This window comes from Equus quagga, chromosome 5 (genome assembly GCF_021613505.1).
Source record: "Equus quagga isolate Etosha38 chromosome 5, UCLA_HA_Equagga_1.0, whole genome shotgun sequence".
Taxonomy (NCBI): domain Eukaryota; kingdom Metazoa; phylum Chordata; class Mammalia; order Perissodactyla; family Equidae; genus Equus; species Equus quagga.
In genome coordinates this window covers 13,736,316-13,753,180 of record NC_060271.1, presented here as the reverse complement: position 1 = coordinate 13,753,180, position 16,865 = coordinate 13,736,316, and the positions used below count along the sequence as shown (strand labels likewise).

Genomic DNA, 16,865 nt, shown 5'->3' with positions numbered 1-16,865 from the left:
GACAGCATGTAAGTGAAGAGGCCAGATCTCCAGTGCTTGGGAAAGCTCCATTTCTCTTGTTGGCTTCTGCCTGCCTCTCAGACAGTGCCCTGGAATGCGAGCAAAGTCAGATGTAGGGCATGGTGACCACATGAAGACACCGTGCCTAGTAAGGAGGGAGGAGAAGCTCCAAGAGTGGTTTTGAGACGAACCATCAAAAGCCCTGACAATAGCTCCAGGGTGGGCTGGAGGCAGGGGGACAGTTAAGAGATCAGAGAGATGGTAAGTGCTGAACTGTGGGAGTGGGAATAGAGGTAAACAGATGGGACAGACATTTTAGAGACAGAGTGCATGGGATTTGGGGCAGTACAAGAAAAGGAGGCAAAGATGGCACCCAACCTTAGATCAGACAGCAGGGTGAGCTGTGTGCCACCAGGAGAGAGCAGGAAAAACCAATTTGATCTGGGAAGAGTTAGGTTTTGACCCAATAAACTTGATGAGCCTTGGTGGCTCCCAAGTGCCTGTCTAGGAACAGACCAAGCTGGCTGCAGAAGACATAGATAGGTCACTTGTGCAAAAAGTGCTGAATCTTGAGCCCCCCTCCCAAAGAATCTGACAGCTCTCAGGAGGCCTTTGGTAATGCTTTTTTTTTTTAAGATTTTTTTTTTTCTTTTTTTCCCCCAAACCCCCCCCCCCCCCCCGGTACATAGTTGTGTATTTTTAGTTGTGGGTCCCTCTAGTTGTGGCATGTGGAACGCCACCTCAGCATGGCTTGACAAGCAGTGCCATGTCAGCGCCCAGGATCCCAACTGGGGAAACCCTGGGCCACCGAAGCAGAGCATGTGAACTTAACCACTCAGCCACAGGGCCAGGCCCTGCTTTTGCTTTTTAAGCTCCCCAGGTAATTCCAATTCCTGGTTCAGTTGAGGAATTGCTGTTCAGGACATCTAGTGGAGATGTCCATTAGACAGTAGAAAACAAAAATCTGAAGCTCCAGAGAAACACCCGAGATGAGGATGGCAGTTCGGATTTTGTGAGCAGAGAAGTGACAATGGAAACAATGGAAGTAAATAAGATCACCCAGGTAGAATGTGCCAGGTAAGATGAGAGAGAACACTGCCAACATTTAAGAGATGAGCTGAGGAAGAAGGTCCAGCAAAAAAGTCTAATTATCATTATTATTTTCAGTTTCCATTTATTAAGTGACCCCTACGTGCCAGGCATTGTGTTAGGGGCTTACTTACACTATTTCTTTTAGCCTTCACAATAGCCAATGGAGGCAGATATTATTACCCCCATTTTAAAGATGATGGAACTGAGTCTTAGGGGGTGTTCAATGACTTATTAAAGGCCACACACTAAGGAGGAGGTCTTTACTAAGTGGGCATTTAAATCCAACTCTCTCTAACTCCAAAGTCCTTATTCTTGCCATAAACCACCCTGGCTCTCTGAAAAAGAGCAATGAAAGCCAGAAAAGGAAAACAGGAAAAAGACAGGGCTGTGCAAATGAAGGGAAAAGAGTTTCAATAAGGAGGACATGATCAACTGGGTCAAATACAACAGAGAGATTAGGTACCACTAGAACCAAAAGATGGTCCCAGCAGGAAAAGTTTTGGTGAATTAGGGGACCATCCTATGGCAGGAAAAATTAAATTGCAGCAGCCTGTCAAAGGATGCATGGAAGCTGAAGAAGTGGCTTCCCCTGCGAAGGTTAGATGTAAAGGAAAGAACGAGCATCAGTGAGAGAAGACAGAGTTGAAGGACAATGTTGTTCAATCTGGGTGAGTTTGAGGATGTTCAGAGCTAAAGGATGGAACCAATACGTGGGCAAAGGTTGAAGATGTAGAAGAGAGGATTGATTGCCCAATTGGGAGAGGTTCCTGAGGGAGAGAAGATTTAGGATCTTGGATGAGTTATGCGCTCCCCGGCCTATGCCCGCCCTCCCCCTGGCAAGGCAGCTGACTCGTCCCTGCACCTCTAGCAGGTGGCCGGCTAGCCTTGACTGAATGCCTCCTGAGCTAGAGCGTTCAATGGCAACTTCACCAGACGCTCAGTCTAATTCTTGGCTGCCCATCTCTGCCCCTCCTCTTGAGAGGAAATTTACCTCTCTGGTGCCAGGCCAAGGCCCAGTGACTCCCCACGGCCCTCCCTCTCCCCATTCAGCCAGGCTGCCTACCTCTTTGGAAGTCTGTTTTTCATTTGTTCCAGGTGGACAAGCTCTAGAGAGTAACCGCCTTGTCCTGTTGTTTGTCTTGTCAGTCAATCATTGGAGCCACACACCCCAGCATCGTGGACTGCGTGCTGAAGGTACTACGCACGATGCACCTGGAAGTCCAGTATGAAGGTAGGGGAGGTGGCTGGGTCTGCTCCAGGTTGCAGAAGGTGGCAGTGAGAGCTAGGCAGACTAGCTCTTAAAAGTTTTCTCCTGTTCAAAAAGAGCCTTGTTGCTGAGTGTCCTGGTTAGCCTTGGCGGATGGAAGGTGCTGGATTGGTATTGACGGGCAAGTTATTCAGAAAATGACAGTCACATTCTGTGCCCCGAATCAGCCAGATGGTGCTTTAATAGTTGTTAGAATCTGCCTGGGTCCAAAGCTGGCTCTGGTTCCCAATCTTCTGTGGTGCTTCCCCTCTAAACAGAAATCACTGAGGACTGTCCTTTTTCTAAGAAACTAAATTGGATAGTGGTAGTATTAAAAAGTTTTCAGGGGCTGGCCCCATGGCTGAGCGGTTAAGTCTGCACACTCTGCTGCAGTAGCCCAGGGTTTCACCAGTTCCGGTCCTGGATGCAGACATGGCACTGCTCGTCAGGCCACATTGACACGGCATCCCACATGACACAAGTAGAAGGACATGCAACTAAGATATACAACTATGTACCGGGGGAATTTGGGGAGATAAAGCAGAAAAAAAAAAAAAGGCAACAGTTGTTAGCTCAGGTGCCAATCTTAAAAAAAAGAAAAAGTTTTCATTTATTGAGTACCCCTATGTGCCAGCCACTTTCCATGCATCATTTCATTTAATTCTCAAAATAACCACAAGAGTACAGAGCCTGGCACATATTAGGTATTTGAATGTTCAAATGAATGAATGATGGGAGTAGGTATTTTCATCTTTTTCGAACATAAGCATTGAAGCACAGAGAGATTAAGTATGCTTCCCAAGATTACACAGCTAACTGGATTCAAACCAGATCTGTCTGACTCCAAAGCATATGCTTTTAACGTGTAGCACGTGACAGATGTTTACAGGATGTTATTTCCTTCCCTGTTCCTATAGTGGATCAGAGAAAGGAGATTCTGTTTTCTACAGGAGAGATCAAGGAAGGGTTCACTGAGAAGGTGGTGTCGAGCTGAGCCTTGGAGAATGGGAAGGATGTGGGAAGGTAGAAAGGAGCAGAGGAGGGCGTTCTGGAAAGGGGAATGGAATAAAGGAAGGCGTAGAAATAGGGAAGTACAAGATGTGTATGGGGAGTGACAGGCAGATCACTTGATGGACGTTTGCAGAGGTCTCGGTCCAGGCAGACCTAGAAAGGGAGGCCAGGACCAGACTGCAGAGCACCTTGAATATCAGATGGCGTAGTGGCACTGTCTCAGTGGGCAGCACGGAGCCATTGAAAAGTGAACAGTGAAAGGGGCATGAGAGAGGGAAAGCACTGCCTCGGGAAGATGGTGGGCCAGAGCCACAGGGAGACCTGAGGCTGGAAGCCAGTTGGGAGGCCTTTCGGGTGGTTCGGATAACAAAATGGGAATGAGCTGATCCAGCTGGACACTGAGGCCCCAGGAAGAGAGAATGAACAGGACTGGGAATGGCCTGGGTGAAGAGAATGAGATGGCTTATGGAAGGGGGAGTGGGCAGGGCTGAGGAGGCCAGGACAGAGAGGCCCTTTAAGCAGGAAAGGTCTGGGCATCAGTACGTATCGGGACTCCTGTATCCAGAATGACAGGCTGAGCCCCAGGTCCTGGAAGTCTGGGAGGGGCAGAAGGAGCAGGCAGGCACAGGGGTTCAGGTATGCAAGTGAGACCCTGGGGAAGATCAACAAAGGTCTGCAGGCTCCCTTCCAATCTCGATTATTTTTTGGAGGCAGCATTGAAATTGAATGTCAGTCGTATTTTTCCTTCAGCAGCTTTGTCAATTTTGTATTTGTTTGACCCCTGCAGGTATGCGTGGGTGTGTGGACCTTGTGTGGTGAGAAGTAATGCTATGTTGAAATGGATTCCCAGCTGGAGCAGAGTCCCCTAGCTGGGGAGGAGTTGCCAGTGAGGGGGTGGGCTGGCGGAGGGGCCTGAGTAAAGGTCAGACCTAGCAGCAGAAAGCTGTCACTGGCACTGGAACAAGGGAGTGGCCTGGCAGTGGGATCATGTTAGGAAGCATAATCAAACCACCCCCAGGAGACTAGATTGGGTGGCATGAGACCTCCCGCCCTCCACCCCGCCGCCACATGGCAAACATGACGACTCCTTCTCATCCGTCACTTCTCAGCTTAAGCGTTTCTTCTCTGAGGCCTTCCCGGACCTGCCGTCAACCCCTGCCCAAATGTCAGCCCTCCTTCCTTTGTACCACCTTGCGCCCTCCTCCCCTCTGTACCTCCCTCCCCTGGAGCAGTTATCTCCTGAATAGTAACTGCCCTTTACATACGCTGTGCACAGTTTCAGTGCGGCTTTCGTGGTTTTTGTCCTTATATCCTGAGCACAGTCCCTCGAGAGTGCTAGGTCCTGGGTCCGTGCTTGTGGCGGGGGAGGGAGCACTGCACACACATCGTGTTAGTGATACTTGCCTGTACGCCTTTCTCCTCCAGGCCTCTGAGCAACTTCAGGGCAGGGACTGGGTCTGCTTCATCTATGGGTGCTCAGTAGAAGTTTGCTGAATAAATTTATGAAAACATGGCTGAGCTTCAGTTATGCTGGTGAACTCCTCCAGAGTTGGCACTGGCCCAGCTTCTTCCCATGTTGGCCCAGTTCAGAGTCCCTCTGCGTTTATTATGTAACAACGAACACCGGCAGGGGCAGCAAGAGCATGAAGCTGTGTCACTGCCTTTGTTTGGTTTGATGTCTGCTTGTGTGATAATGGTGAAACTGTGCACCTCAAAATAATTTCAGATATGCCAGACTCATAACAGGTGCTCAAGAAATGTTTGTTGAATGAATGAATGATTCTTTTTTACTGGCACTTCAAAACTGTCTTCATGTAACTGAGACTATAGAGCATGCATATGTAGTGATTGTCCACTTTGTTGTTAGTGCCGTCAAGTCAATTCCAACTCCTAGTGACCCTGTGTACAGCAGGGCGAAATCCTACCCAGTCTTTTTGCGCCATCCTCTCACCTTCTGGTACTATATCAGACAATGCTCTGCTGCTATTCACAGGGTTTTCATGGCCAATGTTTTCAGAAGTGGGTGGCCAGGTCCTTCTTCCTTGTCTGTCTTAGTCTGGAAGCTCCACTGAAACCTGTCAACCATGGGTGACCCTGGTGGTATTTGAAATACCAATGGCATAGCTTTCAGCGTCACAGCAACACACAGCCACCACAGCATGACAACTGACAATTGTCCAGTAGGGGGAACTATTTCACATGATCCGTAGAATGGAAGTTAATGGAGAGAATACAGTTTTCAGCTTCCACTGAAACTCCTCCAAAAGCAAGGGAGGGCAGATCTGACAGGTCTTAGATGTGGTCCTAACAGTGGTGACTGGAGGGAATCAGAGATGAATTTTTCTGAGTTTGAGGACACCAAATTGCAAGACCAAGGTGGAGCCCCCAGGATGATGGCAACCATCAGGGTAGAGAAGACCGTCACCAAGAAGAGCGTGTGATATAGCTGAACGGACTAACCTTAAAAGGGCAGGATTTGTTTGTTTTTTAAAAACAAATATTGATTGAACATCTGTGGTGTGCCAAATACTATGTCAAGTACTGGGATTTTGTTTGTGTTTGTTTGTATTGAGGAGAAAAATGAATGGTTTGGAAGGAGGAGGGGAAGGAGGGTGTGTGTGTGTGTGTGTGTGTGTGTGTGTGTGTGGAGGGGGATGACATCCTTCCCCCGAGAGGGCTACTGGGAAGGTGGAATTCTCACGGGGAGTCCGATGACAATAGGACATGAAGAGGCTTGGGGGGCCTGGTGACTGCTTCCCCTGCACTGGGTGTCAGTGGTGGAGCCAGGGGACGGCCTCACCTCCTTTTTCATTGAGAACTCCATCTTCCCACCTCCAAATATCCCAGCCTGCCTGACCCGGTGCCCACCTTCTCCTCTCTCTCCCATTACGACAGTGTCCCTGCTCCTATCACAGGCCACCTCTTCTGCTTGCTCTCTGACCCACATTCCCTCTGCTGTCACCTCCTTCCTTTTTCTCTGGCAGATCATCTCCACCGACATGCAGATTTGCTCTGTATCGCCCATCTTAGAAAAGAGCCCCTCCTTGGTAATGTGTGGATTAAAAGAAATTTGAAAGACATGTCCCCCAAAAAGGTAGAATTAAATTATAGTGTTTAGGGATGCATACCCCTCCTCGACCCCAAGTTCCCTTCTAGCTACTCGTTCTTTCCATTTTCTTCCTCCTTGATCTCTCAGCTGCTTTTGACCCAGTTAGTTAAAAGCAGCTTGCTTTCTTCTCTTGGTTTCCAGGACACCACTTCCAGTTTCCTCCTCCACTGGTTTTGCCACAGTCTCCTTTGCCAGTTTCTCCTATTTCTCCACCAGACTCTCAGTCAGCCTTCTCCTCATCTCCATCTCTACACCTTCTCCCTGTGTGGTTTTGTCTGTCCCATGGCTTTAAATATCGTATATATGTTATATATTCAGATACCAAATCTGTATCTCTAGCCCTGATCTCTCCCCTCCTCTCCATATCTAATACGCATCTGAAACTTATAGCCAAAACAGAACTCTCGATTTTCTTCCCCAAACCTGTTCTTCCTCCTGTTTTCAGTAAAAGGTACCACCATCAACCCAACTGCTCAAGTGAGAGATGTAGGACTTAGTACCAGATGACCGGCTTTCTCTCACCACTCACCCCATCCCATCGTTACCCAGTCCTCTAGGCTCTATGTCCACTTACCTTCCCCGTCCCCACTGTGATCGCCCTGGGCTAATCCACAGCCTGTCCCCTAACTTATCTTCCTGCTTCTGCTCTGTCCCCCTGTAATTCATTCCCCCACTGCAGCCAGAATGATGACTTTTAAAATGTAAACTAGATGTCACTCCTTAGCTTGCCATTGCACCTAGACCGAAATCCAGACACCTGCCTTGGCCCGCAAAGCGCGGCAGGCTCTTCTCCCGGACCTTGGGTTGATGGTCTTCAGACTTCAGACTTCAAGTGTCGGCTCAGATGTCACCTCTGAGAGAGACACTCCCGACCACACTCTCTAAAGCTTCCCCGTTCCCTCCCACCACCCACCTAGGTCTCTGTCCATCATAGCACTTGTCTCCTTCGGAAATTATCTTGTTCATTTGTTTACTTGTTTATTGTCTGTCTTCTGTCAGAAAGTCAGCTGCAGAAGAGCTGAGAGTTCATCTTTGTTTACCGCTGTTTCTCTAATGACTAAGCAGCACTGGCCACGGTAGGCTCTTAAATATTTGTGGAATGAATGAATCGGGATGACTGAATGTGTACACCCTGCTTTGTGCTGACAGTCATCGTATTGGTAATAGAATTTGAAATACCCAGTTTTTTCAGCCCAGATGGCTAAGTGGAGGCTGTGTGTCTTAAGAGACCGTTTATTTCCTGAGAGTTCTTAGGGCTAAGGAAGAGGGTTTGGAGAAGGAGGAAAAAGAGAAGTTTTTTCTTGGAGGAAGGTAGCTAAGGCCTCTACTGCAGAGGGTGGTATTCTGGTTACTTATTGCTTATAACCACCCCAAATTTAGTGTTATAAAATGATCCCTATTTTATTCTCACATATTATATAGGTCAGGAATTTGAACAGGACACAGAAGACATGGATTATTATTTCTGCTCTGTGCTATCTGGGGCCTCACTTGGAAGACAGCTGGGAGCCACAGGTGGAACTAGAGTGAGGCTAGTGAGGGTCACTATTGCTGAGTTTTCCTTTTGCCTCAGGCTCCAATATGGCTCCTCATGGCACTCTTACTGATCCTGTTTTTACTTAACATTTTGATTTGCTGTTCGTCATGAATTTTTTTTGCATTAATCTTTTATTTGAATCTTTGAATTTGATTTTTTTAAAAGATTGCATTAAAATAGTACCTCTCTTGATTACTGAGTTTCTGGGCCCCTCCTTTAAATTTTGCATCACAGGCAAATGCCTCACTTGCCTCGCCCTAGCCTTAGCCTTGGGGAGCTCAAGAGGGCTGGAATCGTTTGGGAGCTTGAAAGCAGGACTCCGCAGCACCTACTCATGGCCTCTCCATGTAGCTTAGGCTTCTCACAACGTGGTGGCTGGATTCCAAAAGGGGGCAGCTGAGAGCAAGCTTCCAGGACATTCCAGACAGAAGCTGCATGGCCTTTTCCGACCAACCTCACTTCCTGCCCAGAGTGAAGGGAAGCACACAGACCCCACATCTTGATGGGAGGAGGGTCAAATAACTCTGTGGCCAAGTTTTAAAACCACTCCCGTGGGACATGTGTTAGCTGGGGGCAACATATGCAGTGGTGGCTCTATGTTTGTCCAAGTGGGATAAGCTCCTCTTTCTTCCTTTTTCTCCCTTTCTCAGTATTTTAATGCAGTTTCCTGAAATATGTTTGTCTGCCAGAGGAGGGTTTCATAAAATTGCCTCTCCCTCACCCCTGTGCTGGTGCCCCCGGAAGAGGGGGGTCAGGGAGCACTGTTAAATGTCTTGGAAATGCCTTGCCCATCCAGGTTCTTAGAAAAGAGTGGAAGAGGAAACATGTGACCAAGTAATGGCTTTTTAGTCCCCACTGCAGGAGATTCTGATTGTCCCTTCTTGTCTGTTCTTCACTTTGAAGTAGAAATAACCAGGGAAAGTGTCCGGACACCTACCTCTGCTAATTTTTCTTTTCACAGAACTAACATTTTAGAATTTCTTTTAACGATGATCCCATTTAACCTAAGACAGCCAAAATTAAAATTAAGGAAGGACTTCTCCAAAGCGGTCCTGCCTGGAATTTATCTCCATTTATAATTGCTTTGAAGTGAAAAATGGCAGTTTCCTCCCAGGGGGATTGCTATTCCTGGAATTAGTGGCAGGCAGGGACTTAATCACGATGAGCAGGCCAAAGCTACAGAAGTGTTCGCTCACTGGTCTCCCTCCCCAGAAAAGAGAAATTTCAAAGTCATAGAAAGGTTTTGGAAGGAGAAATTAATGAACTTTGTTGGGAATTTGAAATATATATGTGTGCGAATGTATTAGTATATCTCTTACAAATAAATTATTACCTTAAGGATGTAAAAATTACTATGTATGACTTAATTAGAAGCCGACCAATCATTGTAAATTAATTTGCCAAATGTATGCTTGCCAAAAATCGATTGGCCAAACGACCAATTTTCTGAGTGGCCACTTCACCAAATTACCAGTTTACTAAAAATACGTTTCCTCAGGTTTCTAGCAGTTCCTACTGGTTGCAGTGGTAGGGCCTGAAATTGCTGGGAGAAGGCGGAACCTCAGAGTTCTCAGGGACTTCAGCCTCTCCTCTGCCCTGGTACCCCTTTCTGCCCTCTGTTGGCCCCCTCTCTGGCCCTCGTTCTCCCTTGCTCTGCCCCACCCTCTCCCCATCCCCTCTTCTCAAGGTTGGGCAGTCCAGGCCATGCAGGGTGGTGACCTCCAACAGCTTCCTTCTCCAGGTCCCCCTCCCCGTCCCCACCCCTGCCACTGCAGCTCAGAGAACCTGGGCAGACACAAATAAAGATTCCTTAAAATGCTGCTGTGAAGACAAAATGAAAGCTATTATATGCAAACTTTGCAGAAATCTACAAAAGCTGTTAAATCAGCCCATCAATATTTGTTACCTATTGCCGTCTGACAAATGACCCCAAAACTTAGTGGCTAAAAAAATATAAATTATTATCTCACACAGTTTTCGTGGGTCAGGAAACTGGGAACAGCTTAACTGAGCGGTTCTCGCTCAGAATCTCTCGTGGGGCTGCAGTCAAGCTGTCAGCCGGGGCTGCAGTCATCCAAAGGCGTGACGGGGCCTGGAGGAGCCACTGGCACGGTGGCTCACCAACACAGCTGGCGAGTTAGTGCTAGTTGCTGAGAGGAAGCCTCAGTTCTTCACCCCTGGACCTCTCCACAGGGCTGCTTGAGGGTCCTCACAACATGGCAGCTGGCTTCTCCCAGAGCCAGTGATCCAAGAGAGAGCCAAGAGGCAGTCCCGATATCTTATGATCTAATCTCAGGAGTTGCACATTGTCACTTCTGTTTTACTCTATTCATTAGAAGCCAGTCACTCAGTCCAGCCCACACTCAGGGGAGGAGAATTGGGCTCCACCTCTTGAAAGGAAGCATACAGGGGCCAGCCCTGTGGCATAATGGTTAAGTTTGGGATGCTTCACTTCAACAACCTGGGTTCATGGGTTCACATCCCAGATGCAGACCTACACCACTTGTCAGCCATGCTGTGGCGGTGTCCCACATGTAAAGTTGAGGAAGATTGGCATAGATGTTAGCTCAGGGCTAATCTTCCTCAGCAAAAAAAAAGAAAGGAAGCATACTGAAATTTTGTGGACATATTTTAAAGCCACTATCCCATCTAATAACACTTGTTGAAAAATTAACAAATAGGTGTAAGAAATAAGTTCATGATAAAATAGAAGTGTTTTTGAATTTGGAAAAATGGTCATTTGGAGAATAAAATTTTTGTCTACTTGACCTAGAACCTAGGATTAACTTGACTTGCTAATAAAATGATCATGTTTCATATAGTGAAGTTGAAAGTGTGGCTTATCACGACAGAGTACAGCGGCAGGGTCAATGGCTGAGCACACTGCACGGCACGAACATAGTGGAATCCTCTAAAGATATTAGTGCCAGGAAACAGTGACCCTAAGTGACCAAACAAGACAGACGTGGGCAATTCTTTGAATGTGTGACATCTCTTCCCCTGCCCCCAAAGACCTGGAGAGACTCTGGCAGTGGGCAAGAATATCATTGTTAATTTTCCTTAGGTTCTTGGTTTGGTGCAGCTACATAGATTAAGTATGATTTACTTAGAAATTAATCACAGATTTGGTTTACTTCATTTTTCTTCATAAAAGCATTTTTTAAATTGAGGTGAGGGGACCGGCCCCGTGGCCCAGTGGTTAAGTTTGCGTGCTCCGCTTTAGCAGCCCAGGGTTTCACTGGTTCGGATCCCGGGCGTGGACATGGCACCACTCATCAGGCCATGTTGAGGCAGCGTCCCACATCGCACAATCAGAGGCACTCACAAGTAGAATATACAACTATGTACTGGGGGGCATTGGGGAGAAGAAGAAGAAAAATGAAGATCGGCAACAGATGTTAGCTCAGGTGCTAATCTTTAAAAAATAAAAAAAATTGAGGTGAAATTCACATAACATTAAATTAACCATTTTAAAATGAACAATTCAGTGGCGTTTCGTTACAGTCACAATGCTGCATAACCACCATCTCTGTCTAGCTCTAAAACATTTCATTACCCCAAAAAGAAGCTCTGTGCCCCTAAGCATTTGCTCCCCATCCCCTCCCCTCAGCCCTGGAAACCACCAATCTTCATTCTGTCTCTATGAATTTGCCTATTCTAGGTATTTCATATAAATAGAATCATACAATATATGACCTTTTGTATCTGGCTTCTTTTATTTAGCATAATGTTTTCGAGGTTCATCTATGTGGTAGCGTGTATCAGTACTTCATTCTTTTTTATGGCTGAATAATATTTCCTTGTGTGTGTGTGTGTGTGTGTGTATACACCACAATTTGTCTATCCGTTCAGCTACTGATGCACATTTGGGCTGTTTCCGAAACCTTTTGACTGTTGTGGATAGTGCTGCTGTGAACACAAGTGAACATGTACATGTTTGAGTCCCTGTTTTTAGTTCTTTTGTGTATATACCTAGGAGTGGAATTGCCAGGTCATATGGTAATTCTGTTTAACCTTTGTGGAACCATCAAACTGTTTTCCACAGCAACTGAACCATTTTACATTCCCACCAGCAGTGTTTGAGGGTTCCAATTTCTCCACAGGCTTCCAATACTTGTTATTGTCCTTTTTTTAAAATATAGCCATTCTCGTGGGTGTGAAGGCATGGTACCTCATTGCAGTTTTGATTTGCATTTCCCTAAGACTAAAGATGTTAAACATCTTTCATGTGCTTGTTGGCTACTTATATTTCTTCTTAGGAGAAATATCTATTCAGGTCCTATGCCCATCTTTAAAATTGAGTTGTTGTCTTCTTGCTGTTGAGTTGTAAGAGTTCTTTATATATTCTGGATATTAGAATGGTTTCTCCCATTCTGTAGGTTGTCTTTTCACTTTCTTGATAATGTCCTTTGTTGGTTTACTTTTAAATGATTTAAGTTTTTCTTTCGTTCATTTATTTATTCCACAAGAGCAGGCACCGGGCTGAGTGTATAGTGACAAATGGAACAAATTCCCGGCCCTCACAGAGCTCTGTTACAGCAGCAATAATAATAGTAATGATAACTAGTAATCACGATTAGTCACTGCAGACACGCCCCTTTTTACTGCGCTTTGCAGATATTATGTTTTTTACAAGACCCTCCACCAGCAAAAAGATTGACTTACTGAAGGCTCATATGATGGTTAGCATTTTTCAGCAATAAACTATTTGGGGTTTTTTTTTGAGTAAGATTAGCCCTGAGCTATTGCCAGTCCTCCTCTTTTTTGCTGAGGAAGACTGGCCCTGAGCTAACATCCATGCCCATCTTCCTCTACTTTTATATGTGGGACGCCTACCACAGCATGGCATGGCAAGCAGTGCCATGTCCGCACCTGGGATCCGAACCAGCGAACCCTGGGCCACCAAGAAGCAGAACGTGCGAACTTAGCCGCTACGCCACCAGGCCAGCCCCCTAAACTATTTTTTTAATTAAGGTATGTACATAGCTTTTTGAGACATAATGCTGTTGCACACTTACTAGACTACAGTATAGTGTAAACATAACTTTTATGTGCACTGAGAAACCAAAAAGTTCATGTGACTCGCTTTATTGCGATATTCACTTATTGCGGTGGTCTGGAACAGAACCCCCAATATCTCTAAGGTGTGCCTGTAATGATGACTACATGCCAGGCACTCTTCTAAGCTCTTTAATCATCTCATGTAATTCTCAGAACAATTCTGAGAAGTAGGTACAATTATCATACTCAGTTTATAGATGAGGAAACTGAGGCACAAAGCAATTAAATAACCTGTCCAAAATCTCAAAGATAATAAGTGGGAAAGTTGTGGGTCACACCCAGGCAGCCTAACTCCTGTGCCCATCTCCTCAGCACCACACTGTCTGTCTCTCCAGTGCTAGGAGAACAAGACTTTTTTAGTTTTTACCAGTTTTGAGAAACAGACAAAACCTGAGGATAAGCAACGTCATTATTATTACAATAAAACATACTTTTTAAAATTATGTTTTCTCAGCTTCATGCCTTTTTTTAAAAACTTTTTTATTTTTTAAGATTGGCACCTGAGCTAACAACTGTTGCAAATCTTCTTCTTTTTTTTCTCCCCAAGTCCCCCCAGTACAGAGTTGTATATTTTAGTTGTGGGTCCTTTTGGTTGTGCTATGTGGGACACCTCCTCAACATGGCTTGATGAGTGGTGCCACGTCCGTGCCCAGGATCCGAACCCATGAAACCCTGGGCCGCCAAAGCAGAGCACGTGAACTTAGCCACTCGGCCGTGGGTCCAGCCCCTAAGCTTCATGCCTTTTACAACAAATACTACAAGATTTTTTATTTTATTTTATTTTATTTGCTGAGGAAGATTTGCCCTGGGCTAATATCTGTTGCCAGTCTTCCTCTTTTTTGCTTGAGGAAGTTTCACCCTGAGGTAACATCTGTGCCAGTCTTCCTCTATTTTGTATGTGGGTCACTGCCATATCATGGCCACTGACGAGTGGTGTAGGTCCATGCCCCGGAACTGAACCTGGGCTGCTGAAGCACAGCATGCCAAGCAACCACTAGGCCAAGGGGCCAGCCCCCCAAGATCTCATTTTTAAAACTACAACTTCTGCCCCACAGAATCTTGTGCCCCTGCTTTCCTCTTCTGAGCTAACATGGACAGGAATTTCAGGTTTCCTGCTGTTTAGGAGCCACCTGTCCTGTGTAACTTCATTGGACAACAGTCACACAGCTCTGACACTAAAGGATAGTCTCACATAAAAACCTGCTGAATATTTTTAAAAGATACATTTTTTCCCCAAAATTATATGAGCACTTCAACTACGACACTGTACTCCACATTTATAAGTTTTATGATACAGTCTTCCAGAGTTTTTTTTAAAATAGAAAGTCCTTGGGAAAAACTTGTGTCTAATTGCGCAGTTTGCCTGGCCCTCAAAACCTGTGTCTGCCCTGGCCTGGTCCTGTCTTCCCTTGTACGCCTAGCACAGCGGTGCGTCACTTGTGTCAGGAGCAGAGCAAAGCACCGGCACACGGGCTGGTTGGACTTGGTGAGACTTGCCCAGAGAAGCAAATACCAGTGGAAGATATACCATAGTAATTCTTGACTCAGCCATACGTATACCACCATAGCACATAACATTAATTACTTTGTTGCTTGGCTTTTTAAAACAAAATACTAAGTGACAATGTGTTTTTAATGTTTCAACATTGGGCTGTGAACAGGATGTAGTGAAAGAGGTGGCGAAATGTACAGGAATCAGAGAGAGGATGTAATTGGTCCGGAAGATGCCTGACACTGGCCTCTTCCTTGCAACAGTGCAACTTCCCAAATTTATATTCTTACCCTGCCAGAGAAGGAAGCAAACCCTGAAGCGCACTTCTCCCATGTGGCCAGTAGGTGGCAGTCTTGTCTGGGAGCGAAGAGAGAACCGGGACGTCGGTGTTCCAAGGCTCAAGAAGCAAAGAATTGTAAAAAAGCTCATCAGTGCTGCGTGCCTTGGAAATGGTTGCGTGGCCCCGCCACAGGTCCCAGAGGCAATGCCATTTCTAGGGCTCCGTCTGCCAAAAGAATACTAAGCTGCTGCTACAGCTCTGTCTCCTCTTTATTGTGGTTCCCTTGGCAAATCATTCGTTCTGGGTTTCTTCATGCATGAGACCAGTGATCCCCAAGCTTTCCTCCAGCGCTGACAGGCCGTGGATTCTGTGGTTCCTCTTTGGATTCGAGGAAGCCTTCCTCTTACACTAAAGTTTCCATCGAGTGTCAGCGGCGTGCTCCTTGCATCTGCTTTGTTTACGGCTGTCAGTCAGCACTAGCGCTGGAGCCGACACGGACCCAATCGACGTTTGTCCAGTGAATGAGCGTGCGCCCCGCAGAGCTGCTCCTCAGCCTCGCTGGGCATGAACTCTCAACTGTCACCCCCTCCTCCCTGAGGACTCTAACCTCTTCCTTCCCAGACCCCATCCTCTCCTGGCTTCCTCCTGTCTCTCTGGAAACCACTTCTCCATCCTTTATACATTCCTACTCCTCTACCAGTCCCTTAGGTGTTGGTTTCTTTTTCTCTCAGGATTCAATCCTAGGTCCCCTTCTCTTTCCTCATCCACCCTATGGTTTTAATTACCACCTATAATGACAGAAACAATAATGGCTAACCTTTATAAAGTATTTTCCCCACGCTAGGTACTGCTCCAGCTCTTTACTCATTTAACCCTCACAGTAAGCTGCCGAGGTGGGCTCTATTATCATTCCCATTCCGAGGATGACGGCAGAGTGGTTGAGTGACCTCCCTGCAGCTCAGACCGCTCTCCTCAGCTCCAGACCATTGCTCCCATTTGCCTGCTGAACATCTCCCCTTGGATGTCACTGACCATATTCAGAACTGGACTCCTGATATTCCAGCTCCAAACCTTTCATTCTCCAAAGTGCCAATCTCAGTGAAAACCACCCAGTCCCCCAGGCTAGAAATATAGGGATCATCCTCTCTTCCCCTTCCCACCTTCAGCCACCTGCTAACAAGACCAGTCAACTCTAACTCCTTAATAGCATTCAAATCTCTTCCCTCTTCTTCATTCTGTCTCCACCGCTGCAATTCATGTCTTTGTATTTCTCACCCCTAAACCGATCTCCATCTCTCCAGGGTGGTGCCCACACTCAGTCTATCTCCTATTCCACCACAGTGGAGGCAGCAGAACTTAGTGGTGGAGGATATGAGCTTTGGAATCCAACAGAGTCATTCCACTACTTATTAGCTGTTTGACCTTGGGCAAGCAATTCAATCTTTTTGAGTCTTAGTTTTCTCTGAAATGAAAGACAAGAAAATGCCTGCTCTATAGGATGGTTGGCACATGAAAAGCCCTCAGAAGCTGGGGCTGGCCTACCTCCCCAGGCGTAGCTCTCACTCCATGACCCAACCTCCCGTGTCCCCGCCAGACCTCCCTGCTGGCCTGGCCACAAGGGTAGCAGGCACTACCCAACATGGCAGTTGTCACATCCTTCATTCCAGTCCCTCCCTTCTCCCCCTGGCTTTATCAGCTCACATGTCACCTTCTCCAAGGGAGCCTTCTCCTGATTCTCTACGTCAACATACCCTCACACCAGCCTGGCTTCCTTTGGGTTCCCATGGCTCTTAGGAAACTGGCATTCATGATGTAGTGTTCTTACTGGTACCCCATTAGACTGTGTCATCCCTGAGGGTAGGGATCGTATCTTAGTCCTCCTCATGGCCATAGCACAGGAGTCTGACACACAGAAGATGCTCAGTGAGTATTTAGTTAGATAAATGAATGAATCAGTGAATGAACCAATGACTGCCTCAGTTTAGGACAGTTGGGTATTGTTAGCACCACAGGCTTCAGGCAAAGCTGCCAAAGACA

General features: G+C 46.5%; 1 protein-coding gene across 11 annotated transcripts in view; it reads left to right on the top strand.

Moving 5' to 3' along the window:
- Nucleotides 1–16,865, top strand: part of ARMH1 (armadillo like helical domain containing 1) — a 49,644-nt gene that overhangs the window by 23,357 nt on the left and 9,422 nt on the right. For 9 of the 11 annotated variants that reach the window (XR_006888586.1, XR_006888589.1, XR_006888585.1 and 6 more), the window contains 2 exons: nucleotides 2,239–2,323; nucleotides 14,847–14,963. Coding sequence is in view for 4 of the 11 variants with exons in the window: in XM_046660814.1 (XP_046516770.1) it covers nucleotides 2,239–2,323; nucleotides 14,847–14,963 (202 nt within the window). In the remaining 7 variants the exon portion in view is untranslated. The remainder of the gene's footprint in view (nucleotides 1–2,238; nucleotides 2,324–14,846; nucleotides 14,964–16,865) is intronic. The other 2 variants (XR_006888588.1, XM_046660816.1) reach the window with 1 other exon arrangement.